Here is a 25456-nt window from a genome sequence, read left to right as displayed (position 1 = left end):
GGGGAGTGACGTCATCGCGCAGGGTGCGTCGGGCCGGGCCGGCGGGCGCGGCGGAGGAAGATGGCGTCGCTGCTGCAGCTGGAGCGGGTCGTGTACCTGGTGGACGGGGAGAAGCAGCAGCGGCTGCCGCTGTCGCAGCTCTACTTCTGCCGCTACTGCCACGAACTGCGCTCGCTGGAGTGTGTGTCGCATGAGGTGGGTGCGGGTAGGGGAGGCAGGGGAGGGTATGGTACCTGCCGGTCGAGGGGGCGTAGCCCGGAGCTCATTGGCCATAGTAGCTGTCAGTCACAGCTCCCCCGCCCACTCCGTCAATGAGCAGCGCTATCATTGGTTCACGGGGCCGTCAGTCAGACCGCCGGGCCAATGGGAGCGCGGAGCCACCTCAGCTCGTCACTGGTTCCCCCCTCATTCCCAACAACCCCCACCATCCCCATCCCCCCACCCCATCAACCCCCCTATGTCCAACAGCCCCATCCCCAACCCCCCCATATCAACCCCCCCATATCAACTCCCCCATATCAACTCCCCCCACATCAACCCCCCCCACATCAACCCTTCCCCACATCAACCTTCCCCACATCAACCCCCACCCCATCCCCATCAACCCCCCTATGCCCAACAACCCCATCCCCAACCCCCCCTATCAACTCCCCCCACATCAACCCCCCCACATCAACCCCCCCACATCAACCCCCCCCACATCAACCCTTCCCCACATCAACCTTCCACACATCAACCCCCACCCCATCCCCATCAACTCCCCTATGCCCAACAACCCCATTCCCAACCCCCCCATCACCCCCCACACATCAACCCCCACACATCAACCCCCCCACATCAACCTTCCACACATCAACCTTCCATACATCAACCCCCCCCCCATCAACCCACCCATCCCCAACACCCCCCATCCCCACCTCAACCTGACGTTGCCGCACTGATTATGAGTTTGCTTCAACAAGATCCTGCCCATACTTAGGCTGCAAGCTGTTCACTTGCAAACAATGCCTTTGTTGTGCACTATCTTCAGTGTAGATAATACCTTGGTATAATCAGGCTCATACCTTGGGTTTGACCTTAATATTTCAGTCAATCGACCCGCCTGTCAAATTGATCAAAAAAACAAAGAACTGGGCATGTCTGGCAATATCTATAGAGGAAAATGGGCATATGTCGTTTTGGGTTGGACGCTTTCTCAGTCTTGATCCAAAATGTCTGAAGGATGACAACATGAAACATCGTCTGTAAATTACCTGATTTTCTGGTCATTGGTTTTAGTTGTTGACATTGTTGATATGTCATGTGAACTATAGAAAGCATGCTATTTGCTTCTGTAACCTTCCTCATCATGCTATTTCTCCTCCTCGCCCCCTCCTATGTAGATTTATATACATTCTCCTCATCTTAATCCTTGCGATGATTAGTTCCATAATTTCATAGAACAGTTCAGCATAAGAACAGGTCCTTCAGCCCACAATGATGATGCCAAAACCATCTTTTATCTACCCACACATAATCCTTATTCCTCCATTCCCTGCATATCCATTTCCTTATAACCTATGAGGTTACAGTCTATGTGTCGGAAGGAACTGCAGATGCTGGTTTATAAAACAATTGGTCATGGTGACGCAGCGGTAGAGTTGCTGCCTTACAGCGAATGTAACGCTGGAGACCCGGGTTCGATCCCGACTGCGGGTGCTGTCTGTGCGGAGTTTGTACGTTCTCCCTGTGACCTGCATGGGTTATCTCCGAGATCTTTGGTTTCCTCCCACACTCCAAAGACGTACAGGTTTGTAGGTTAATTGGCTTGGTATATGTAAAAATTGTCCCTAGTGTGTGTAGGGTGGTGTTAATGTGCGGGTATCGCTGGTCAGTGCGTATCTGGTGGGCCGAAGGGCTTGTTTCCGCGCTGTACCTCTAAACTAAACTAATCCCATATCTCTATTAATTATCCATGTAACCCAGCATTACTGTCACCCATTATCCTACCACTCACCGATAGTTTCACTCGCCTGTGTTCCCCGATTCCCGGTCTGGTTATGCCCTGCCTATGCTCGCTTCCAGCTTTCTTTCCTCCCTCCCTCCCACACTCTGTCTGAAGGAGGTTGCCGACCTGAAACCTCACCTATCCATATTCTCCAGGGTACTACTGCCTGACCCGCTGAGTTACTCCAGCACTCTGTGTAAGCCAGCATCTGCAGTTAGTCTGAAGAAGGGTTCCAACCCGAAACCTCACGCATAATTCTTCTTCAGAGATGCTGCCTGATCTGCTGGGTTACTCCAGCACTTTGTGTCTATCTTCAATGTAAATCAGCAGTTCCTTGTTTCTACGTACTACCCAGAGTTTTCACTGTGCCTCAGTACACATGGCAGTAGTGTACCACTACCAATGTAGGATGTACCCATTGTATTTTGACTGATGAGCAGAGAGTGCATTACAGTGTGTTAGTGAGTTTTGGCTGCACAGGGCCTGTATTCGCTGGAGTTTAGAAAGATGAACCTAGAAAAGAAGAGAGACCTCATTGAAACTTACCGAATAGTGAAAGCCCTGGATGAAGTGGATGTGGAGAGGGTGTTTCCACTATTGGGATAGTCTAGGACCAGAGGGGCCTGTATTCGCTGGAGTACCTCTAGAAAGGAGATGAGGCAGAATTTCTTTAGTCAGCGGGTGGTGAATCTGTGAAATTCATTGCCACAGATGGCAGTGGAGACCAAGTCATTGGGTATTTTTAAAGTGGAGATTGATAGGTTCTTGATTAGAATGGCTGTCAAAGGTTATGGGGAGAAGGCAGGGTTGAGAGGAACAAGGATATGGCGGACCAATTGAATAACTACTTTGGTTCCGTCTTCACTAAGGAAGACATAAATAATCTGCCGGAAATAGCAGGGGACCGCGGGTCAAAGGAGTTGGAGGAATTGAGTGAAATCCAGGTTAGCCGGGAAGTGGTGTTGGGTAAATTAAATGGATTAAAGGCTGATAAATCCCCAGGGCCAGATAGGCTGCATCCCAGAGTACTTAAGGAAGTAGCTCCAGAAATAGTGGATGCATTAGTAATAATCTTTCAAAACTCTTTAGATTCTGGAGTAGTTCCTGAGGATTGGCGGATAGCAAACGTAACCCCACTTTTTAAGAAGGGAGGGAGAGAGAAAACGGGGAATTACAGACCAGTTAGTCTAACATCGGTAGTGGGGAAACTGCTAGAGTCAGTTATTAAAGATGGGATAGCAGCACATTTGGAAAGTGGTGAAATCATTGGACAAAGTCAGCATGGATTTACAAAAGGTAAATCATGTCTGACGAATCTTATCGAATTTTTCGAGGATGTAACTAGTAGCGTGGATAGGGGAGAACCAGTGGATGTGGTGTATCTGGACTTCCAGAAGGCTTTCGACAAGGTCCCACATAAGAGATTAGTTTACAAACTTAAAGCACACGGCATTGGGGGTTCAGTATTGATGTGGATAGAGAACTGGCTGGCAAACAGGAAGCAAAGAGTAGGAGTAAACGGGTCCTTTTCACAATGGCAGGCAGTGAATAGTGGGGTACCGCAAGGCTCAGTGCTGGGACCCCAGCTATTTACAATATATATTAATGATCTGGATGAGGGAATTGAAGGCAATATCTCCAAGTTTGCGGATGACACTAAGCTGGGGGGCAGTGTTAGCTGTGAGGAGGATGCTAGGAGACTGCAAGGTGACTTGGATAGACTGGGTGAGTGGGCAAATGTTTTGCAGATGCAGTATAATGTGGATAAATGTGGGGTTATCCATTTTGGTGGCAAAAACAGGAAAGCAGACTATTATCTAAATGGTGGCCGACTAGGAAAAGGGGAGATGCATTGAGACCTGGGTGTCATGGTACACCAGTCATTGAGAGTGGGCATGCAGGTGCAGAAGGCAGTGAAGAAAGCGAATGGTATGTTAGCTTTCATAGCAAAAGGATTTGAGTATAGGAGCAGGGAGGTTCTACTGCAGTTGTACAGGGTCTTGGTGAGACCACACCTGGAGTATTGCGTACAGTTTTGGTCTCCAAATCTGAGGAAGGACATTATTGCCATAGAGGGAGTGCAGAGAAGGTTCACCAGACTGATTCCTGGGATGTCAGGACTGTCTTATGAAGAAAGACTGGATAAACTTGGTTTATACTCTCTAGAATTTAGGAGATTGAGAGGGGATCTTATAGAAACTTATAAAATTCTTAAGGGGTTGGACAGGCTAGATGCAGGAAGATTGCTCCCGATGTTGGGGAAGTCCAGGACAAGGGGTCACAGCTTAAGGATAAGGGGGAAATCCTTTAAAACCGAGATGAGAAGAACTTTTTTCACACAGAGAGTGGTGAATCTCTGGAACTCCCTGCCACAGAGGGTAGTCGAGGCCAGTTCATTGGCTATATTTAAGAGGGAGTTAGATGTGGCCCTTGTGGCTAAGGGGATCAGAGGGTATGGAGAGAAGGCAGGTACGGGATACTGAGTTGGATGATCAGCCATGATCATATTGAATGGCGGTGCAGGCTCGAAGGGCCGAATGGCCTACTCCTGCACCTAATTTCTATGTTTCTATGTTTCTATGAGAGGGATAGATAGATCAGCCATGATCAGATGGTGGAGTAGACCCGATGAGCCAAATAGCCTGATTCTGCTCCTGTGACTTTACAAACATGATTGTGTGACTCCTAATATTCCATTTTCTCGTTGCAGGTGGACTCCCATTACTGCCCAAGTTGCCTGGAAAACATGCCCTCGGCTGAGGCAAAACTGAAAAAGAACAGGTGTGTGTGTGTGTGTTCTCTCTGTAAAACAGGTCGCTGCTGTAAAAATGGATTATTTTGACTGCCGTCGAGTTGGACTGCAAGATTGCGGTAGACAGCCAGAATCTTTGTCCCAGGGTGGACACGTGATGAGAGACCCTGCCTCTACCATCCTCTCAAGAAGCTGAGGGGAGAAAGGTTTAATAGGACTGGAAGGGCCCTATCCATGTGTGAAAGACATGGATAGGTAACATTACGGGTTGGGACCCTTCTTCAGACCCAGAACATCGCCTATCCATGTCCTTCACAGATGCTGCCTGACCTGCTGAGTTACTCCAGCACTGTGCTTTTTCTTTCAATGTTATTGATTGGATAGCATTTCACTGTATCTTGGTCGATGTGACATTAATAAATCAATACCAATTTTGTTCTGGGAAATCTCAACCTATTTTGCCTGCTCTTAAAACAAGACAATCAGCTTTAATCTTTCCAACTAATTGCATCAGAGCGAATATGATCTTCCAATCTCTTGCAACCGAGTTGAATGCATTTGCAAGAAGTGATGTTGATTATTCAAGGCAATGGGATGGCACAGTGGCGGGTAGAGTCCGACAAATCGCAAAGATGTGCGGGATTGTAGATTAATTAGCCTTCTGCAAAATTATCCCTAATGTGTAGGGAGTGGATTACAAAGTGGGATAACATAAACTAGTGATTGATCAATGGTCGGCATGGACTTGTCGAGTTGAAGGTTTCCATGTTGCATCTCTAAACTAATATAGACGCAAGGAACTGCAGATGCTGGTTTACACAAAAGGACAGTGTTGGAGTAACTCAGCGGCTCAAGCAGCATCTCTGGATAACATGGATAGATAACCTTTCGTGTTGGGACCCTTCATCCATTTGAAGAACGGTCCCAACCCAAAACGTCACCTGTCTGTTCTCCAGGGATGCTGCCTGACCAGCTGAGTTACTCCAGCACTTAAAAACTAAACTAATGTTTACTTAGAGGCAGGAATGAAGAAGTTTGCAAAACGTGGTGGACACTGCCTGGTCCATCATGGGTACTGACCTCCCCACCATTGAAGGGATTTACTGGCGACACTGCCTCTAAAAAGGCAGCCAGCAACATCCGAGACCCGCATCATCATGATCATGCTCTCATTTCACTTCTGCCATCGAGGAAGGTACAGGAGCCTGAAATAACCCAGGATCTGAAGCAGCTTCTTCCATCCAACCATCAGGCTATGAAATACTACAACCTCCAAATAAACTCTGAACGACATATACTTGGGAGGGGGGGGGGCATGTTTTTGTCTTTTTTGCACTATTATTGTTTGTTTTTACTCAACTTGTCTTTTGCTGTTGTGCTTAGTCTAGATCAGTTTACAAATACAGTGTCGAAACAAGGCCCTTCGGCCCACTTAGTCCACGTCAACCAACATCACTCCGTACGCTAGTTCTATCCTACACACTAGGGACAATTTACCAATTGACCTGCAAAGCTGCACGTCTTTGGGTTGCGGGAGGAAACCGGAACATCCGGAGAAAACCCACGCAGTCACAGGGAGAACGTGCAAACTCTGTACAGACCGCACCCTTAGTCAGGATCGAATCTGGATCTCTGACGCTGTAAGGCAGCAGCTCGACCCGCTGCGCCACTGTGCCGCTCACTTTGTGCTACTGCAAGTAAGAATGTCATTGTTACGTATCGGGACATATGACAAGAAAACACTCTTGACTCTTTTTCCTTCTTGTCCTTCAGGTGTGCCAATTGCTTTGATTGTCCGAGCTGCATGCATACTCTTTCCACAAGGGCCACTAACATCCCTGCACCCCTGCCTGATGACCCGGCCAAGACTACCATGAAGAAGGCTTACTACCTGGCCTGTGGCTTCTGTCGCTGGACCTCCCGGGATGTTGGCATGGCAGACAAATCTGTTGGTGAGTGAGGACTGACCATCATGGATGCAGGGAGATGAATTGGATGCAGTTTAATTTAGTTTATTGTCATGTGTACCGAGGTACAGTGAATAGCATTTTGCTGCGTGCTATGCACTCAACGGAAAGGCTAAACCGGATCACAATCGAGCCGTCCACAATGTACAGATACAGGATAAAGGAAATAAGGTTAAATGGAGAAAGGCGAAGGAAAGAGGGAGGGAGAAATTAGTTTAGTTCATTATCGTCATGTGTACCGAGGTACAGTGAAAAGCTTTTTGTTGTGTGCTATTCAGTCAGTCGAAAGACTATACGTGATTACAATTGAGCCGTCCACAGTGTGCAGATACATGAAAAAGGGGGATAATATTTAGTGCAAGGTAAAGTCCGATTAAAGATCGTCCGAGGGTCTCCAATGATGTAGATTGGAGGTCATGACCGCTCTTTAGTTGGTGATAGAATGGTTAAGTTGCCTGTTAACAGCTGGGAAGAAGCTGTGTATGGGGAAAGACTGCATGGGTAGCCAAATGACTCTTCTGCACTCCGATATTCAGCCAGAAGAGGTTTGGCTGGTAGAAGGGGAACCAAGCACATAGAACACTGGACGTGCATGGTGGCGCATCGTAGAGTTGCTGCTTCACAGCGCCAGAGACCCGGGTTTGACCCTGACTACGGGTGCTGTCTGTTTGGAGTTTGTACATTCTTTCTGTGCCCACTTGGGTTTTCTCCGGGTGCTCAGTTTTCCTCCCACATCCCAAAGATGTGTAGGTTTGTAGGTTAATTGGCATTTGTAACATTTCTCCCCAGTATGTAGGGAGTGGATGAGAAAGGGGGATAACGTATAACTAATGTGAACAGGTAATGGATGGTCTCAGTGGGCCAAGAGGCCTGTTTCCCTGCTACATCTCTGAATTCTAAACAGCAGGCCAGGCAGCATCTATGTAAACGTTGATTGGATTGGAGGACATTAGTTATGGGAAGAGATTGGGTGCATAATGCATCGGATAGGCTGGGCTTGTTTTCCCTTGATTGTTGGAGGCTGAGTCAAAGAGTATTTTATTGTCAAATGTCCCAAACAGAACAATGAAATTCCTACCTGCAGCAGCACAACAGAATGTCCTGTGAACTGTGCTCACAATGTTCTTTCTTTTGCAGCCAGCGGAGGGTGGCAAGAACCAGAGAACCTTCACACCCAGAGGGTGAGTGCCTGCTCTCACATGTAGCAAACAAGACGTCACTGACTGCTGCTGAGCTATGGTCAAAGAGTCCTAGTCATATGGATTCATAGAGAGATACAGCATGGCTGCAGGCACACATCACCAGGCTGTGGAACAGCTCACACATACAGCTTGGAAACAGGCCCTTAGACCACCAAGTCCACGCTGACCATCGATCCTCTCTCCACACACTAGTTCCATGTTATCCCACTTTCTCACCTACTCGATACACACCTACAATCTCGCACGTCTTTGGGATGTCATGCTATACCGAAATGCAATGAAGTAAAAGTCAAGTGTCATATTCTCATCAGTTTAGGCAAGTCAAGAGTGTTTTATTGTCTATGTCCCGAAATAGAATAATAAAATTCTTACTTCCGACAGCACAACTGACCTGCAAACATGGTACAGACACTCCCCGTCCATCGCAATAGGAGCTTATGTAAAATCGCACTTACATAAACAAGTCTGGCAGTCTGTCATTTCCACAACACTGTACGATCACTCGGGTTTACATCAGAAACAAGCCGGCAATGGCGGTGGTGCTTACCCAGAAGATTGATGGTTGTCGGGAAGAAGCTGCTCCTGAACCCGGACGTTACAGTGTGTGATGTGTGATGTAAATGAAAACCATTACTTTCCAACTTTCCCTACAGATCAATAAACTGCTGGAGTATTACCACCAACTGGCACAAAGAGAGAAGCTTGAACGTGACCGAAAGAAACTGGTTAGACGTAGAAACTACATGCCCTTGGCTTTTTCTGTGAGTTCCCTTTTATCGAGCCCGCTCACCGCTACTGACTCACTCCTCCGTCCGCCAACTTCTACGGACCTGCAGGTGTTTAACGAACAGGTCCACCACCAATTTTCCCGCAACTGGTAGTCCGCCACCTCCTTTAATCCGGAAAAAAGGAGAGCGCATTTGAAATCTCCCGCTGGAAGTCCCCCCGAAAATGTGGCGCTGAGGCCGGGTGAGGCGGGCGATCTTGACCTTATCGGGACTTCAGTGGCCGATCGGCGGTTCGAGTTAGCCCATTCCAGCCGGCAGATTCGTTCCCATAGCTGACTTTCCCGGCCGGCTGTGCATGTCGGCTCCTCGGTGGCCGAGGTAAACTACTCTGGAACCGTGGGACTCCTTTGGGAGGCCGTGTCCTCTGTTGGTCTGGCAAAACGGATATTCCAGAAAGGTTCTGGAACCAAGGATGCCGGTAAATCGGTGGTGGACCTGTATAACGTACATGTATAGTGCAACAATTAGCACCAGTTTCACAGACTTATTCCGTCATACTTTCCTATCATATAAGATGAAGAAAATAAAATGTAACGCTGTTCAGCTCTCTCTGCTAATGCATTTTATGCCTTGGATCGCAGGACACTGAGGGGTGAACATATGAAGTGTATAAAATAATGAGGGGAATAAATAGGGTGGGGGCATCAAGGACCAGAGAACATTGGTTTAAGGTGAGAGGAGAAAGAATTAATAGGAACCTGAGGCGTTCCAAAACTCGGCGTACTTTGTGAACTTTGTTTGACATTTAAATCTTTTGCTCACTGTCTGTATAGCAGAGGCTGTATAGCAACCAGAGTTGTCTAATTTTTTAAAAAAGAGACAAAGTGCTGGTGGAGTAACTCAGCAGGTCAGGCAGCATCTCTAGAGAACATGGATAGGCGATGTTTCGGGTCAGGGCCCTTCTTCAGACTGATTGTGAGCCAAAGGGGCTGTTCTTGTGCTGTACTGTTCAATGTTCTATGTTTTGATCAATGTGATCAGTCTGAAGAAGGGTTCTGACCTGAAATGTCACCTATCCATGTTCTCAAGTTCAAGTTCAAGTGAGTTTATTGTCATGTGTCCCTGTATAGGACAATGAAATTCTTGCTTTGCTTAAGCACACAGAAAATAGTAGGCATTTACTACAAAACAGATAAATGTGTCCATATACCATGATATAAATATATACACACATGAATAAATAAACTGATAGTGCAAATAACAGAAAGTGGTTGGTAATAATCAGAGTTTTGTCTGAGCCAGGTTTAATAGCCTGATGGCTGAGGGGAAGTAACTATTCCTGAATCTGGTTGTTGCAGTCTTCAGGCTCCTGTACCTTCTACCTGAAGGTAGCAGGGAGATGAGTGTGTGGCCAGGATGGTGTGGGTCTTTGATGATACTGCCAGCCTTTTTGAGGCAGCGACTGCGATAAATCCCCTCGATGGAAGGAAGGTCAGAGCCGATGATGGACTGGGCAGTGTTTACTACTTTTTGTAGTCTTTTCCTTTCCAGGGCGCTCAAATTGCCGAACCAAGCCACGATGCAACCGGTCAGCATGCTCTCGACTGTGCACCTGTAGAAGTTAGAGAGAGTCTTCCTTGACAATCCGACTCTCCGTAATCTTCTCAGGAAGTAGAGGCGCTGATGTGCTTTTTTGATGATTGCATTAGAGATGCTGCGCGACCCACTGAGTTACTCCAGCACTTTGGGTCGTTTTTGTATACCAGCATCGGCAATGACTCGTCTAGTGTTTAACCAAATCTGTTTAGGTCGTGCATGTTAATTTGATTGTCATAACTGTTGAACTATCTTTTTTTTTGTCTCAATACTGCTGCTCTTCCTGGTGTATAGACACACACTATACATGTGGTGGTGAGTTGGAGTTGCTTATTATGTTCATTTGCCCAGTGTTCTTTGATCATATTTACGAGGATGTTGCCAGGACTCGAGGGACTGAGCTATAGGGAGAACTTGAGCAGGCGAGGACTTTATTCCTTGGAGGGTAGGAGGCTGAGGGGGTGACCTTCTAAAGATCTTTAAAATCATGAGGGAGATAGATAGGATTAATGCACAGAGTCTTTTACCCGGAGAAGGGGAATCAAGAACCAGAGGACGTAGGTTTAAAGTGAGGGGGGGAATTTAATAGGAACCTGCGGCCACTTTTCACTCAGAGGGTGGTGGGTGTATGGAACGGGTTGCCATGAGACGTAGTTGAGGAAGGTACTATAACAACATTTAGAAGACATTTGGACAGACATGTATAGAGGGAGGTTTAGAGGGATATGAGCCAATCAAGGGCAGGTGGGACTAGTGTAGATGGGGCATGGACTAAGTTGGGCCATAGGCCTGTTGCCATGCTGCATCAGTCTATTGACTAAATGGGATTATCGTAAATGGGGCATCTTGGTCGGCATGAGCGATTAGGGGCGAAGGGCCTGTATCTGTGCTGTATGACTGTGTATGGACCCATGATCCATGTGAGCATTGTCTGACCTTTTGCTGGAGCCAATGATAGCTCAGGAGCGACACTCCCTTTCTGTTACATTTGGGAACAATGATAAACCTACTACAAACAAAAGGTTGCCCCCTTCAAGGAAGTGATGGCGTGAGCTTGGAGAGAGGGGTGAGATAGACAACTTTGGGTAATTAAGCAGCTCGGCTGAATGGTGACCATTTATACATGTTTGTGGACCTTTAAGTTGTCATTGTTTTAATGCCAGGTGATAATAAAAAATAATCTTTACAAGAGAACTTCATAAATCTAGATGTTCTGCTAAATATGTTGGTGTATAATAATAATAATGGATGGGATTTATATAGCGCCTTTCTAATACTCAAGGCGCTTTACATCGCATTATTCATTCACTCCTCAGTCACACTCGGTGGTGGTAAGCTACTTCTGTAGCCACAGCTGCCCTGGGGCAGACTGACGGAAGCGTGGCTGCCATTATGCGCCTACGGCCCCTCCGACCACCACCAATCACTCACACACATTCACACACAGGCAAAGGTGGGTGAAGTGTCTTGCCCAAGGACACAACGACAGTATGCACTCCAAGCGGGATTCGAACCGGCTACCTTCCGGTTGCCAGCCGAACACTTAGCCCATTGTGCCATCTGTCGTCCCAATCTGGTGTATGCACAGTTGATGAGTGTGTGTGTGTGTGTACTGTGCATGGTTGCATGCTGTTACTCACATGTTTCATGTATACATACAATCAAGTTAATCATTTTGAGGTTTCTTTGCCAGATTTCTCATTGTATTGCTAATCCATGTTTAGAGTTCAGAGACACAGTGTGGAAACAGGCCCTTTGGCCCGCCGAGTCGTCGTCGAACAGTGATCACCCCGTACATTAGCAGTATCCTACACACTAGGGATTATTTACAATGTTACTGAAGCCAAATAACCTACAAACCTGCACATCTTTGAGGGAGGGAGGAAACTGGACCACAGGGAGGAAACCCACGCGGTCACGGGGAGAATGCACAAACTCCATATAGGCAGCACCCGTAGTCAAGATCGAACGTGGGTCTCTGGTGCTGTGAGGCATCAACATTCAACCCTTCGAGTCTACTCCGCCATTCAATCATGGCTGATCTATCTGCCCCTCTCAACCCCATTCTCCTGCTTCTCCCCATAACCTTTGACACCTGTGCTAATCAAGAATCTGTCAATCTCCACTTTAAAAATACCCAATGACTTAGCTCTCCGTGGCAATGAATTCCACAGCTTCACCACCCTCTGGCTAAAGAAATCCTTCCACATCTCCATTCTAGGTACGTCCTTTTATTCTGAGGCTATGCCCTGTAGTCCTAAACGCATTAGTGGAAATGTCCTCTCCACATCCACTCTATCCAGGCCTTTCACTATTCAGTAAGTTTCAATGAGGTCCCCCCGAACTCATCTAAACTCCAGTGAGGACAAGCCCTTCGGTCATCCCTGGGATCATTCTTGAACACCGCCTCTGGACCCTCTCCTACGCCACCACATCCAACTCAGTTATGGGGCCCAAAACTGCTCTCAAAACTTCATATAGCCTCAGCATTACAGCCCTACTTTCATATATTCTGGGGTTGAAATAGCCTAAATTATCATTGGGACCCAGGCTTGGAAAGGGGGTGAATCTGTCACTGTTGGAGGTGGCATCTCTGTGTGATTGTAGATGGTGTGAACATATCATCTTCTGTTACCCTTCACCTTGCCATAGTGGGATCACGTATGTTCTGTGTTACGTGTAACAGGGAGGAGCCTGGTTTGATTTTGCTATATTCTGTTTTAGGACAAGTATGGCTTGGGTACCAGACTGCAGCGACAGCGAGCTGGTGCTCCAATTATTAGCCTCGCCGGACCAACGTAAGTCTTTTTTAATTCATCCCCAACATGTGATGGGATGAATTTTAAGGTGAGGGGGGAAAGATTTAATAGAAACCTGAGGGACAGCTTTTTTTCATGTTAAATTCTATAGTGTTGTGTTCTTTTTATTTTATTTGTGTGGCTGTATGGTAACTCAAATTTCACTGCACCAATTGGTGTATGTGACAAGAGAAGTAACTTGAAATTACATTTTTTTTACACAAAGGGTGGTAGGTGTAAGAAACGAGCTGCAGAGGAGGTGGTTGAGGCAGGTACTAGCGCAACATTTAAGAAACATTTCGACAGGTACACGGATAACAAATGTTCAGAAGAATATGGGCCAAACACAGGCAGTTGTGACTAGTGTAGATGGGGCATGCTGGTTGGCGTAGGCAAGTTGGGCCGAAGGGTCTGTTTCTGTGCAATATGACTATGTGTGGCCAGAGGACATTGATCCTGTCTGATGAGTTCATAACTCATAGGAGCAGAATTAGGGCATCCGTCTCTTCGAGTGTACTCTGCCATTTGATCATGGCTGATCTATCTTTCCCTCCCATTCTCATGCCTTCTCCCCATAACCTGTGATACCCTTACTAATCAAGATCCTGTCAATCTCTGCTTTAAAAATGCCCAATGACTTGGCCTCCACCTCCAACTTGTACTGTTCTATATAGTTTGTGATGTTTTGGGTTGGTTTGAGTGAGGAAGGGTCCCGACCCGAAACGTCATCTATCCAGGCTCTCCAAATATGCTGCCTGACCCACTGAGTTACTCCAGCACTTTGTGTGTTAGGTCAGGACCACTCATACTATCACCAACTAGAGAGTGGTCCTGACCTCCCATCTACCTCATTGGAGACCCTCAGACTGTTTTTAATCGGACTTTACAGGACTTTATCTTGCACTAAACATTATTCCCATTATCCTGTATCTGTACACTGTGGACAGATTGATTGTAATCAATAAAAGCCTTTCCGCAGAATGGATAGCACGTAACAAAAACATTTTCACTGTACCTCGGTACCCATGATAATAAACTAAACTAACGCTAAACAGTTTCTTCCCAGCTGTTATCAGGCAATTGAACCATCCCATCACCAACTAGACAGCGGTCCTGACCTCCCATCTACCTCATTGGAGACCCTTGGACTCTTTAATCGTACGTTACTGGACTTTATCTTGCACTAAACATTATTCCCATACCCTACTTCTTCTTGCGAATGAAACATAAACCAAAGGAATAGTTAGATCTCAAGCTGGGTGTTGAGCAGCCAGGTGGTTGTCTCTGCGTCAATGTCTGCCAGGCCCTGAGCTCCATTTGGTGGGTGGTAGAGAGGGCACCCAGAGATGACATGGTTGGCTGTCTGTTGTTCTGCTCTGCATTCACAGGCTGGGCTGGGATGATAGTGGTTTACCCGCTGAGTTACTCCAACACTTTAGCCTTTCTCCTGCCCTCTAGGTTGAAAGAAACAGATGACCACAAGGAGATCAAGATCGAGCCTGCCCAGGCATTGGAGGAGGTTGAACCTCTGCCTGAGGATTACTACACCAGACCCATTAATCTGCCCGAGGGTAAGAGCCAGGTCAGGCTACGGGAGATGGAAAATTGATATACTGGGCCGCAAAGTCAGCCTGGAAAGTCGGCTATGGGAACGGATCTGCCGGCTCTGGCAGGGCCGGGGTTCCAGAGCCCCGGCCACAGGGGACAAATTCGACCTGCTGATCAGTCGCAGCAATCCCGATGAGGTCGAGATTAGCCGCCTCACCCAACCTTGGCCCCACATTTTCGGGGGGGGACTTCCAGGGTGGGATTTCAAGTGGCTCTCGTAATTTGGTCCGGATTTAAGGAGGTGCCAGACCACCAGTTGCTGGAAAATCTGTGGTGGACGTGCACTATTGCTGGACACAGTCATTGAGCCCTTACCACATCTGGCACAGTGGTGCAGCGGGTAGAGCCGCTACCTCAGCATGGGAGACCTGGGTTGTTCCTGACCTCAGGTGCTGTCTGTGTGTGGAGTTTCCACGTTCTCTTTGTGACCGTGTGGGTTCCCCACCTCCCCCCCTCCAAAGACGTGCAGGTTTGAAGGTTAATTGCCTTCTGTAAATTGTTCATAATGTTTAGGATAGAACTATTGTATAGGGTGATTGCTGGTTGGACGGACTCAATACGGCCTGTTTCCATGCTGTATCTCTAAAGTAAAGTCTAAAGTCTTAACATGGATAGGTGATGTTTCGGGGTCGGGGTTTAATCATCCTGATCATTTCTGTTTTTACCTTTCAGTGACGACCCTTCACCAGCGACTGCTGCAACCAGACTTCCAGCCCATCAATGCCTCCCAGCTGTATCCCAAACACAAGCATCTCCTCATAAAACGCTCTCTGCGTTGTCGGGTAAGTCTAGAGCGAAATCCAGACCCATTCGCCTTGTTACAGCGGTTAGACAGTGGCACAGTCCACCACCGATTTTTCTACACCCTTGTTCCAGAGCCTTTCTGGATTATCCGTTTTGCCAGACCAACAGGGGTCACCTCCTCCGTGAGGAGTCTAACGGTACAGGAACGGTCCACCTAGGCCGTCGGGGGGCCGAGATACCGGTCCGCAATGCCAGCCGCGGAAGTCGGCGATGGGAACTGATCCGCCAGGATCCAGCCATGCTGGAGGTCCAGAGCCCTGGCCACGGGGCAAATTCGATCGGCCGCAGTAGTCCTGATGAGGTTGAGATTGTCCACTTCACCTGGCCTAGGCACCACATTTTCGGGGAGACCTCTGAGGGATTTTAAGTGCGCTCTCGTAATTTTGTCCGGATTAAAGGAGGTGCCGGACCACCAGTTGCTGGAAAATCGGTGGTGGAGCTGGCGTATTGTAAAAAATATCAATGTGGCCAAACCTAGCTCTTAGATATCAGCACGCAGATATAAGCACTCTGTGAACCCTTACGTTAAACAGATTTTACGTAAATTCATACGTGCTAGCAGCAGAATTAGGCCATTCGGCTTATCACGTATGCTCTGCCATTCAATCATGGCTGATCTATCTTTCCCTCCCAACCTCATTCTCCTGACCTTATTTTGGGGCTGTGCCTTCTGGTCCTAGACTTCCACATGTGAATAACTGCCCAAAATAACTCACTGAAAGTATTAACCGTCTCAGCGGCATTTGACTGCTTCCAGGGCACTCTCTGGGTAAGCATCGCTGCCATTGCCGGCTTGATTCCGATGTGAACTCGAGTGATCATACAGTGTTGTGCAAATTACAGACTGCCTTGGTTGCACTAGGAACTGAGTACAGAACTGTTCACGTAAGTGCGAGTTTAGGCAAGTCGCCTATTATGTAAGTCGGGGAGTTCCTGTATTTGGAATTACATTCACTCCAAACGATGCCTCGCCAAAGTTCTGTGAAGCTGCAGAGTTAGGAAGTCATGATTCAGCTTTATAAGACTTTATAGAACCCTTAACAGCATTGATGGGCAGAGGGATCTTGAAATCCAAATTCACAATTCCCTGACAGTGGCAACATAAGTAGATAGAGCAGTAAAGAAGGCATATGGCATGCTTGCCTTCATAGGTCAGAGCATTGAGGGTGAGTCGAGAATGTTTTATTGTCATGTGTCCCAGATAGGACAATGAAATTCTTACTTGCTGCAGCACAACAGAATATGTAAACATAGTACACTGTAAACAATATAATAAACCAAAGAAGAAAAGTTTGGTGTGTATATATATACACATACTCACAAGTACACACAGACACATATATTTATATATATGTCAGGAAGTCATGATGCAGCTCTATAGGTCTTTGATTAGGCTGCATTTAGAGTATTTTGTACAGTTCACTTCTGGTCACCCCTTTACAGGAAGGTTGTGGAACGTTTGGAGAGGGTTCGAAGGTTTATCAGAATGTTGCCTGGATTAGAGGGTTTCAGCTACAGAGAGAGAGAGAGAGAGGTTGGACAGACTTGGATTGTTTTCTCTGGAATGTCAGAGGTTGTGGTAAGACCTGATAGAAGTATATAAAATGATGAGAGGTGCAGATAGGGTGGACAGTCAGAACCTTTATCGCCAAGGTGGAAATGTCAAACAGCAGAGGGCATAGTTTTAAGTTGAGAGGGGCAAAGTTTAAAGGAGATGTGTGGGGATGTGTTTTTTTTTTACACAGAGGGTGGTGGGTACCTGGAATGCGCTGCAGGTGGAGGCAGATACGATAGTGGTGTTTAAGAAGCTTTGTGATAGGCAGGGGTGTGCAGGGAATGGAGGAAAATAGATCACGTTCAGTATTTATATTTGGCACGGACATTGAGGGACGAAGGGTTTGTTTTTATGCCGTACCATTCTATTGTTCTGTGTTAAAAGCCTTGCACAAGGCTTGGGGACGGCACAGTGGTAGAGTTGCTGCCTCACAGCACCAGAGACTCAGTTCGATCATGACTACGGTGTTTGTACGTTCTCCTTGTGACCACATGTGGTTTTTCCGGGTGCTCCGGTTTCCTTCCACATCCCAAAGACGTACAGGTTTGTATGTTAATTGCCTTTGATAAATATTGTAAATTGTCCCCAGTGTGTAGAGTAGTACTAGTGGATTGGGATCGCTGGTTGGCGCAGACTCGATGGGTCGAAGGGCCTGTTTCTGCGCTGTGTCTCTAAATTAAGCGAATCTAAAACTTTTCATGCCTAATTTATCATGATACAAAGTTGCAGGGAAAGATCAAACATGACTGCTTGGACTGCACTCCTCAAGGCACCATTCTGTTAATGTCCTTTTGCAATTAAAGCTCATTTAGGTTTTGTTTAACTTGGCTGTAACACTGCAGCCACTCCTGTAATATCCTTAACAAATTCTCACATCAGAACATGGACGCTAATGTGAGCCGTTCTCCGTAAATAATAAAACGGGCTTCTGCCCAGTTCCAGAACAAACATGAGATCAGCACTTTTGACTGCTTAGCCATGCGTTTACTTCGATTATCTTGTTTTCTTTAAAAGAACATCTGATTCGAGGGGCAAATCAGATCAAAATTCGCTTGTTCCAAGTAGTTTGTTTTGTCATGAATGCATGATATTTTGTAGATAAGGCAAAGTGGTTTTCCATCTTAAACATGCAATGCCAATCTTCTGTTATCTTACTAAAACCAATTTTCATCACGTTGATAATATCCACAAAAGCACAATAAGATTAGTAATACTTAAGTCTTATAGCAGAATAGGTAAAAGTAAACCAGGTTACACCGACTACCCCCCCCCCCCCTCAGATCCCCCACTATCCTTCCGCAGGACCTTGCCTCCACCTCTGTCCACTCCCCTGCCCCTCTCTGACCCCAACCCCCACTGTTGTCATGTTTTCACCATCCCTGCCCCCCCTTGACCTCAATAGAGTCTGAAGAAGGGTCTCGAACCGAAACGTCACCTATGCTTTTTCACCCAAGATGCTGCCTGACCCACTGAGTTACTCCAGAATTTTGTGTCTATATTCTAGTAATAATTAAGTCCTCTTTGTAAGTATAGGCTGTAATACGTAGCAGACTAGGCAATGTCCGTGGAGGAAAAAGGATGGATGACGTTTTTGTTGAGGAACCTCGGACTGATGAAGAAGAATCCTGACCCAAAACATCATCTGTCCATTCCCTCCACAGATGCTGCATGACGGGATGAGTTACTCCAGCACTTTGTATCTCGTTTTGCCTATCTAATAGCCTCTTAAATGCCACTGTCGTATGTGTTTCTTTTGCTGAGCAAGACAGTTTTCCAAAGATAGGCACAAAGTGCTGGAATAACTCAGCGGGTCAGGCAGCATCTCTGGAGAACATGGATTGATGACGTTTAAGGTCGGGACCTTTCTTCCATCAGTTTTCCAGTTGTATTAAATGAGACCATGGTGGTGCAAAAATAACCTTGAAGAGAAGAACAATGTTTCTAAACTAAGCAATCATGGTTTAAAATGAACTAAACCAATGCTAATCATGTGGCATGCAGTTTGAATTCTGTTTAATATCAGACGTGCGAGACGTGCAGTGTGTCCGTTTGACTTTAATTTCTTCATTCTCTCTCCTTGCTGTTTGTCCCCCTTCCCCATCCCACCTTCCCTACCCTGTATCCACGTTCCTGTGCGCTGTAGAAATGTGAACACAACTTGAGCAAGCCCGAGTTTAACCCAACTTCCATCAAGTTCAAGATCCAGCTTGTCGCAGTGTAAGTTCATCCTCCGATTCAATACCATACGCCCGTTCACACTAGTTCAATATGAAGAGGGAGTGACCGGGGTAAGATTGGTCCTTGATTATGCTGGTGGCCTTGCCGAAGCAGTGTGGTGTAGATGGAGTCAATGGAAGGGAGGTTGGTTTGCGTGATGGTCTGGGCTGTGTCCTCAATTCTCTAACATTTATTTTAGAAGTGGCTGATGAGTGAATGCACAAAGTCGCTTACTCAGGGGCAGGGAATTAAATACTGGAGGTTTAAGGCGAGAGGGGAAAGATTTAATAGGATGATCAGCCATGATCACATTGAATGACGGTGCTGGCTTGAAGGGCCGTATGGCCTACTCCTGCACCTATTGTCTATTGGAACCTGAGGGGCAACTTTTTCACAGAAGGTGGTGGGTGTAATGAATGTGCTGCTAGAGGAGGTAGTTGAGGCAGGTACAATAACAATGTTCAATAGATATTTGGACAGGTACATTGCTAGGAAAGGTTTAGAGGGAGATGGGCCAAACGGAGACAGGTAGGACTAGTGCGGATGGGACATGTTAGTTGGCATGGGCAGGTTGGGCCTTGTGCCTGTTTCTGTACTTTGTGACTATGATTCTGTCTCAATCCACAGCCTCACAAATCAATATGCAAATGGTTTCTCCAGCTCTCTGCCCTAACCCAGCATCAACATCCCAACACTCCGAGACCCACCCTGACCGGAAGAAATCTTTATTGAATCTCTTGTAATTAGAATCACTAATTGAATCTGATGCCCATTTAATGTTAGCAGAAAGTATCCTTGCCTGCATTATTTATTTACTGCAGGGGCGTCAAAATACCCGCCTGCATAGGGGTCCAATCCGGCCAGCGGGATGATTTGGGGGGGAAAAAAGTATATTCATGACCATTTATTATGTATCTGTCCGGCAGCCGCTCTCTCTCCCACCGCTGTCTGTGCCGCCTGCTGCGCCGGCAGGGGCGCTCCCGTCCTCCGCTCCGTGATTGGCCCGCGGTTGCCATGGGGATGTTTACCCCCCAGCATCCACTGTCAAACAGACAAGATGGTGGCGCTGAGCTCCACTTGGCCTCGGGCTGGCTGACTGACATTCGCCCGTGCACAACTGATCCGGCCCGCACAAAGTCACATTTTGCCCAATCCGGCCCGTGACCTAAGATGAGTTTGACACCCCTGATTGATGCACTGAATGACACTGAATTTCCACCCATTAAGTGCAGCCATGTCTAAATGTTTAGCTGCATTGTGCAACTACTGCTTGCTAGGATTATAGTTGAACAGGTTGCATTATGGATGTGGAACTGGCTTACTGACAGAGGGTTGTGGTGGAAGGTCTATCGTCAGGCTGGAGATCTGTGACCAATGGAGTTCCGCAGTGATCTGCAGAGTTGCTGCCTTACAGCGGCAGAGACCCGGGTTCCACCCTGACTAAGGGTGCTGTCTGTAGGGAGCTTGTACATTCTCTCTGAGACCGCGTGGGTTTTCTCTGGGTACTCCGGTTTCCAGCGGCCGTGTGGCAGCACTCTAAATGAAATGGCACGTTCTTATTTTTTGTTCTGCAGTAACTACGTTCCAGAGGTACGGATTCTGACCATTCCCAACCTGCGCTTCATGAAGGCAAGTACAATTCAAGGCCAGGCGCAAAACACCACGGGTGCCTCGACTCCAAAACTAAAAAGCAGACTGCACTTCAAATACGTAGCAGGCCAGGCAGCGTCTGAAGGGAGAGAAAGTGCTGGTTGATTGCCAGCAGTCTGTTTTAGAACATAGAACACTACAGCACAGGAACAGACCAGGATGACCCTGTCAAACATGATGCTAAAATAAACTAATATCTGCCTGAACCTGATCCATATCCCTCCATATCCATGTGCCTATCCAAAAGCCTCTTAAATGCTATCTGTCTCCCCCACCATCCCTGGCAGAGTGTTCCAGGCATCCATCAGCCTCTTATGTAAAAAACCCCACACATCTCCTTTAAACTTTGCCCCTCTCACCTTAAATCTATGCCCTCTAGTTTTTAATTATATTTCTACCTTGGGAGAACGATTCTGACTGTCGACCCAATCTATGCATCTCATAATTTTATTTGCTTCTATCATGTCTCCCTTCAACCTCCAGCATTCCAGAGAAAACAATCCAAGTCTGTCCAACCTCTCCCTGTAGCTAATGCTCCGTAATCCAGGCATCATCCTGGTAAACCCCCTCTGCACCCTCATCACATCCTTCCTGTAATGGGGGCGACCAGAACTGCAGGGAATACTCCAAATGCGGCCTAACCAAAGGCTGATAAAGCTGCATCGTGACTTCCCGACTCTTATACTCTCCCTGGGAACCCCAACGAGATTGTGGAAACTCCACACGGTGAACAGCGTAGGTGAGGATTGAACCGGGGTCACACTGGGGAAAGGGTTCTTCCTCTTTACCCCAGCTTTGCCTCTCATAATTTTATACACTTCTATCAGGTCTTCCCTCAACCTCTGACTTTCCAGGGAAAACAATCCTGGACAAAGTGTGAGGGACGGGCCCTTTGGCCCATCGTGTTCTGGTGGGACTGGATTAGTCCTGCCTTTCCCCAGGGTTGAGTGAGGGGTGAGGAGGTTGACGAATGCCGAAGATGGGGGCGAGCGGGGGGGGGCGAGGTCAGACGGCGGTGGGGAGCTTGGTCAGCCCTTGATGTTGCTGGTGCCTCTTGTTTCAGGAGAGCCAGGTGCTTCTGACCCTGACAAACCCGGTGGAGAATCTCACCCACGTGACCCTGCTGCCGTGCGAGGAGTCCGACTCTGACGTTGCCGACAGCACTGCCAAGGTAACGCAGTCCTTCTCCCTTCCTTCCTCTCCTCTCCTCCGGGTGTCAGCGTAGCTCACAGCGCCTGGGGCCCGGGTTCCATCCTGACTCTGGGTGCTCTCTGTGCGGAGTTTGTACGTACTCCCTGTGACTGCGTGGGTGCTCCAGTTTCCTCCCACACCCCAAAGATACACAACTTGGGAATCTGTCTCTAATCCACTGTATCTCTAAACTAAACACTTTTTGAGCCTTTTTGTATGAACCAGCATCTGCAGTTCACTGTATCCAAAAAATAATGTGGATTGCATGTGATAGTGTTTATGTTGGCAGATTTTAGCTTCTAATGGAGTTAGATTATTTTCTGCAGCAATAACAGGATGTGTGCTTGGCACACTGGGTCTCGGCGACACTAAGATCCTGTTTATCTTCCATTCGAGCTGCCCACACCAGCTCAAATAGAGTGTGTTGTTTGTGAAATCTCAAGCTTGCTGCTATTTTAAGCTTGCCATTTGGATACAGTTAACCTAGTGTTGAGGCAGTAAATAGCTTCAGTGCTGTCTGCCACAGTGTACAGATATAGAAACATAGAAACATAGAAATTAGGTGCAGGAGTAGGCCATTCGGCCCTTCGAGCCTGCACCGCCATTCAATATGATCATGGCTGATCATCCAACTCAGTATCCCGTACCTGCCTTCTCTCCATACCCTCTGATCCCCTTAGCCACAAGGGCCACATCTAACTCCCTCTTAAATATAGCCAATGAACTGGCCTCGACTACCCTCTGTGGCAGGGAGTTCCAGAGATTCACCACTCTCTGTGTGAAAAAAGTTCTTCTCATCTCGGTTTTAAAGGATTTCCCCCTTATCCTTAAGCTGTGACCCCTTGTCCTGGACTTCCCCAACATCGGGAGCAATCTTCCTGCATCTAGCCTGTCCAACCCCTTAAGAATTTTTTAGTTTCTATAAGATCCCCTCTCAATCTCCTAAATTCTAGAGAATATAAACCAAGTCTATCCAGTCTTTCTTCATAAGACAGTCCTGACATCCCAGGAATCAGTCTGGTGAACCTTCTCTGCACTCCCTCTATGGCAATAATGTCCTTCCTCAGATTTGGAGACCAAAACTGTACGCAATACTCCAGGTGTGGTCTCACCAAGACCCTGTACAACTGCAGTAGAACCTCCCTGCTCCTATACTCAAATCCTTTTGAGTAATAACATTGAGTGCAAGATAAATCCAGTGAAGTCCGATTAAAAAATAGTCTGAGGGTCTCCAGTGAGGTAGTTGGGAGGTCAGGACCACTCTCTAGTTGGTGATTGGATGATTCAGTTGCCTGATAACAGCTGGGAAGCAACTGTCCCTGAATCTGGAGGTGTGCGTTATCACACTTTCTGTACCTCTTGCCAGATAGGAGAGGGGAGAAGAGGGAGTGACCGGGGTGAGTCTGGTCCCTCAAATCCACCTCCCAGCTCAAAACCTCTTCTGTCTTTCTACCTGTATCCACCCATCAATCTCCAAGCTTTGCCCCGCCCCCACCTCGCGTCCAGCTTTCTCCCCCCAACTCCATCGATCTGAAGAAGTGTCCCGACCCGAAACATTGCCTATCAGCGCTCCGTCCTCTCGCTGATTGGCTGCTGTAAATCCGCCCTCCCTCTAATTGGCTGCCATGACTCGCTTCTCTGATTGGCTGTGGTGTCCTTGCAGGTGGTGCTCCCCTCCAATGAGATTGTCCTGGCGGGGAAGGACGCAGCGGCAGAGTACGACGAGCTGTCAGAGCCGCAGGAGTTCCACGACCACCCCGAGTGAGTGCGGGAGGGGGGGGGGGCATGGGGATCCACACAGGGAGGGAGGGGTGGAGAGGCAAGGGTTGGGGGGTTGGTGGGCGCAGGGAGAGGGGTGAGATGGGGTGGAGAGCAGGAGCAGGGGAGAGGGGGTGGAGCGTGAGGAGGGGGAAGGGGCAGGGTTGAGAGTGGGGAGAGTACAGCTGGGAGCAGCAGGGGGTGAAGGGCGCGTGGGGAAGAGGGAGAGCGCGGGGTGGGGAAAGGGGGAGATTGCGGGGTGAAGTGGGTGTGGGGGGGAGGGAGGGAGCGCGGGGAGAGGGGTTAGAGAGCGCGGGCTCTCCAGAGTTGTCTACCCGCTAACCCCCCCCCGTTCTCTCTCCCGCAGCGTGGTGGCGTTCCGCAAGGCCAACAAGGTGGGCGTGTACGTGCGGGTGGTCCCCCAGAACGACAGCGGTCCCGTCACCGTCAGCTTCCGGCTCCGACACAACTTCCCCACCCCCCCCGGGCCCCTGCGTCCTCCCGACCAGCCCGACTCCCCCCCTGACACTGTGTGGCTCACACAGACCCTCCAACTCACCCTAGGCCCCCTCGCTCCCTGAGGTTGGGGAGGTCAGACCCCCTCCCCTCCTCACTCCCCCCATAACTACCACATCCCTCCCCTCCCCCGTTCACACTAGTTCTGTTATTCCTCCCATGACACCCTCACTCCCCCCTCTCCCCCTTCCTCCCCTCTTCTCTCCCCCCACCCACCTCCCCCCCCTCTCCTCTCCCCGTCCCTTTGCTCTGATTCCCCCATCCCCAGCATGGCACATAGCTCACAGTTTAGCCCCGGTACATCCGGCCCCCACCGCTGCGTCTGTCCCCGCTCCCAGACACCAGCTGAAGTTCAGACCAGACGTGTCTCAGACAGATTTTCAGGCGGATAAGATCCGTCCCAGACAATCAGACGGCGTCTCAAGATGCGGAACAGAGAGGGTCCCAGACAGATAGACGGGGCCAGACGCCGTCTTGGACGGACCGACAAATTGCCAGACAGATGGAGGACAGACACAGAGTAGACGGAGACAGATGAGGTCTTAGACAGTGAGGGTCCCAGATAGACAGGCGGGAAGCAGAGGGGTGACAGCCTGCTCTAGCACGGTTACCCCCTCTCCCCGTGGTGAATGTGCTGCCTTCCCCCCTCGCTGTGGGCACACCATGGTGTGGGACAAAAAGGCCGTTCTGCCTGTCTATCTCCCTCCCGTGCCCCGGTCCGGCTCGTGACTCCGCTTCCCGTAACCGCTGTGCTGTCACTGTAGATGTCCTAACATATTCACATGTAACTTATGTATTGACTGAATAAACATGCGTGTAACCCTCCTGGCTGTGTGTGTGGTTTATCACCGTCATATAGCATGGAAACAGGCCCTTCAGCCCAAATTACCCATACCGACCAACATGTCCCATCTACACTAGTCCCACCTGCCCGTGTTTGGCTCGTGTACCTCTAAACCTGTCCTATCTATGGAACTGTCTAAATGTCCCTTGATCATTGCTGTAGTAACTACCTCCTCCAACAGCTTGTTCCACATACCCACCACTTGTGTGGAAATGTTGCCCCTCCAGTTCCTCTTAAATCTTTGCCCTCTCACCTTAAACTTCTGTCCTAATTTCTTGACCCT

At 48.2% G+C, this 25456-nt stretch overlaps 1 protein-coding gene across 2 annotated transcripts; it reads left to right on the top strand.

Moving 5' to 3' along the window:
* On the top strand, window positions 1-25154 carry dctn4 (dynactin subunit 4). Of its 2 annotated transcripts, XM_033029752.1 has the most exons (14): window positions 16-195; window positions 4698-4768; window positions 6513-6691; window positions 7844-7887; window positions 8562-8669; window positions 10527-10547; window positions 12957-13030; window positions 14489-14601; window positions 15311-15420; window positions 19141-19214; window positions 20789-20843; window positions 21928-22035; window positions 23719-23816; window positions 24181-25154. In XM_033029752.1, exons 1-14 carry the CDS (start codon window positions 61-63, stop codon window positions 24392-24394), a joined length of 1404 nt encoding a protein of 467 aa, XP_032885643.1. In that variant the 5' UTR covers window positions 16-60; the 3' UTR covers window positions 24395-25154. The 2 variants fall into 2 exon arrangements, with proteins under 2 accessions (XP_032885644.1, XP_032885643.1); XM_033029753.1 differs by lacking the exon at window positions 10527-10547 and having other exon boundaries at window positions 1-195.
* The last annotated feature ends 302 nt before the right edge of the window (window positions 25155-25456 follow it).

The sequence above is a fragment of the Amblyraja radiata genome, chromosome 11 (assembly GCF_010909765.2).
Source record: "Amblyraja radiata isolate CabotCenter1 chromosome 11, sAmbRad1.1.pri, whole genome shotgun sequence".
NCBI lineage: Eukaryota > Metazoa > Chordata > Chondrichthyes > Rajiformes > Rajidae > Amblyraja > Amblyraja radiata.
Note: the sequence above shows the minus strand (reverse complement) of the source record. Positions and strands in the feature narration are given on the sequence as shown.

Excerpts from the sequence above, each read along its gene's own strand:
- dctn4 (XM_033029752.1), top strand. The coding sequence starts at position 61 with ATGGCGTCGCTGCTGCAGCTGGAGCGGGTCGTGTACCTGGTGGACGGG. Across the intron at positions 6,692-7,843 it reads CATGGCAGACAAATCTGTTG|CCAGCGGAGGGTGGCAAGAA; the intron begins GTGAGTGAGGAC and ends TTTCTTTTGCAG. Across the intron at positions 19,215-20,788 it reads AAGATCCAGCTTGTCGCAGT|TAACTACGTTCCAGAGGTAC; the intron begins GTAAGTTCATCC and ends TTTGTTCTGCAG.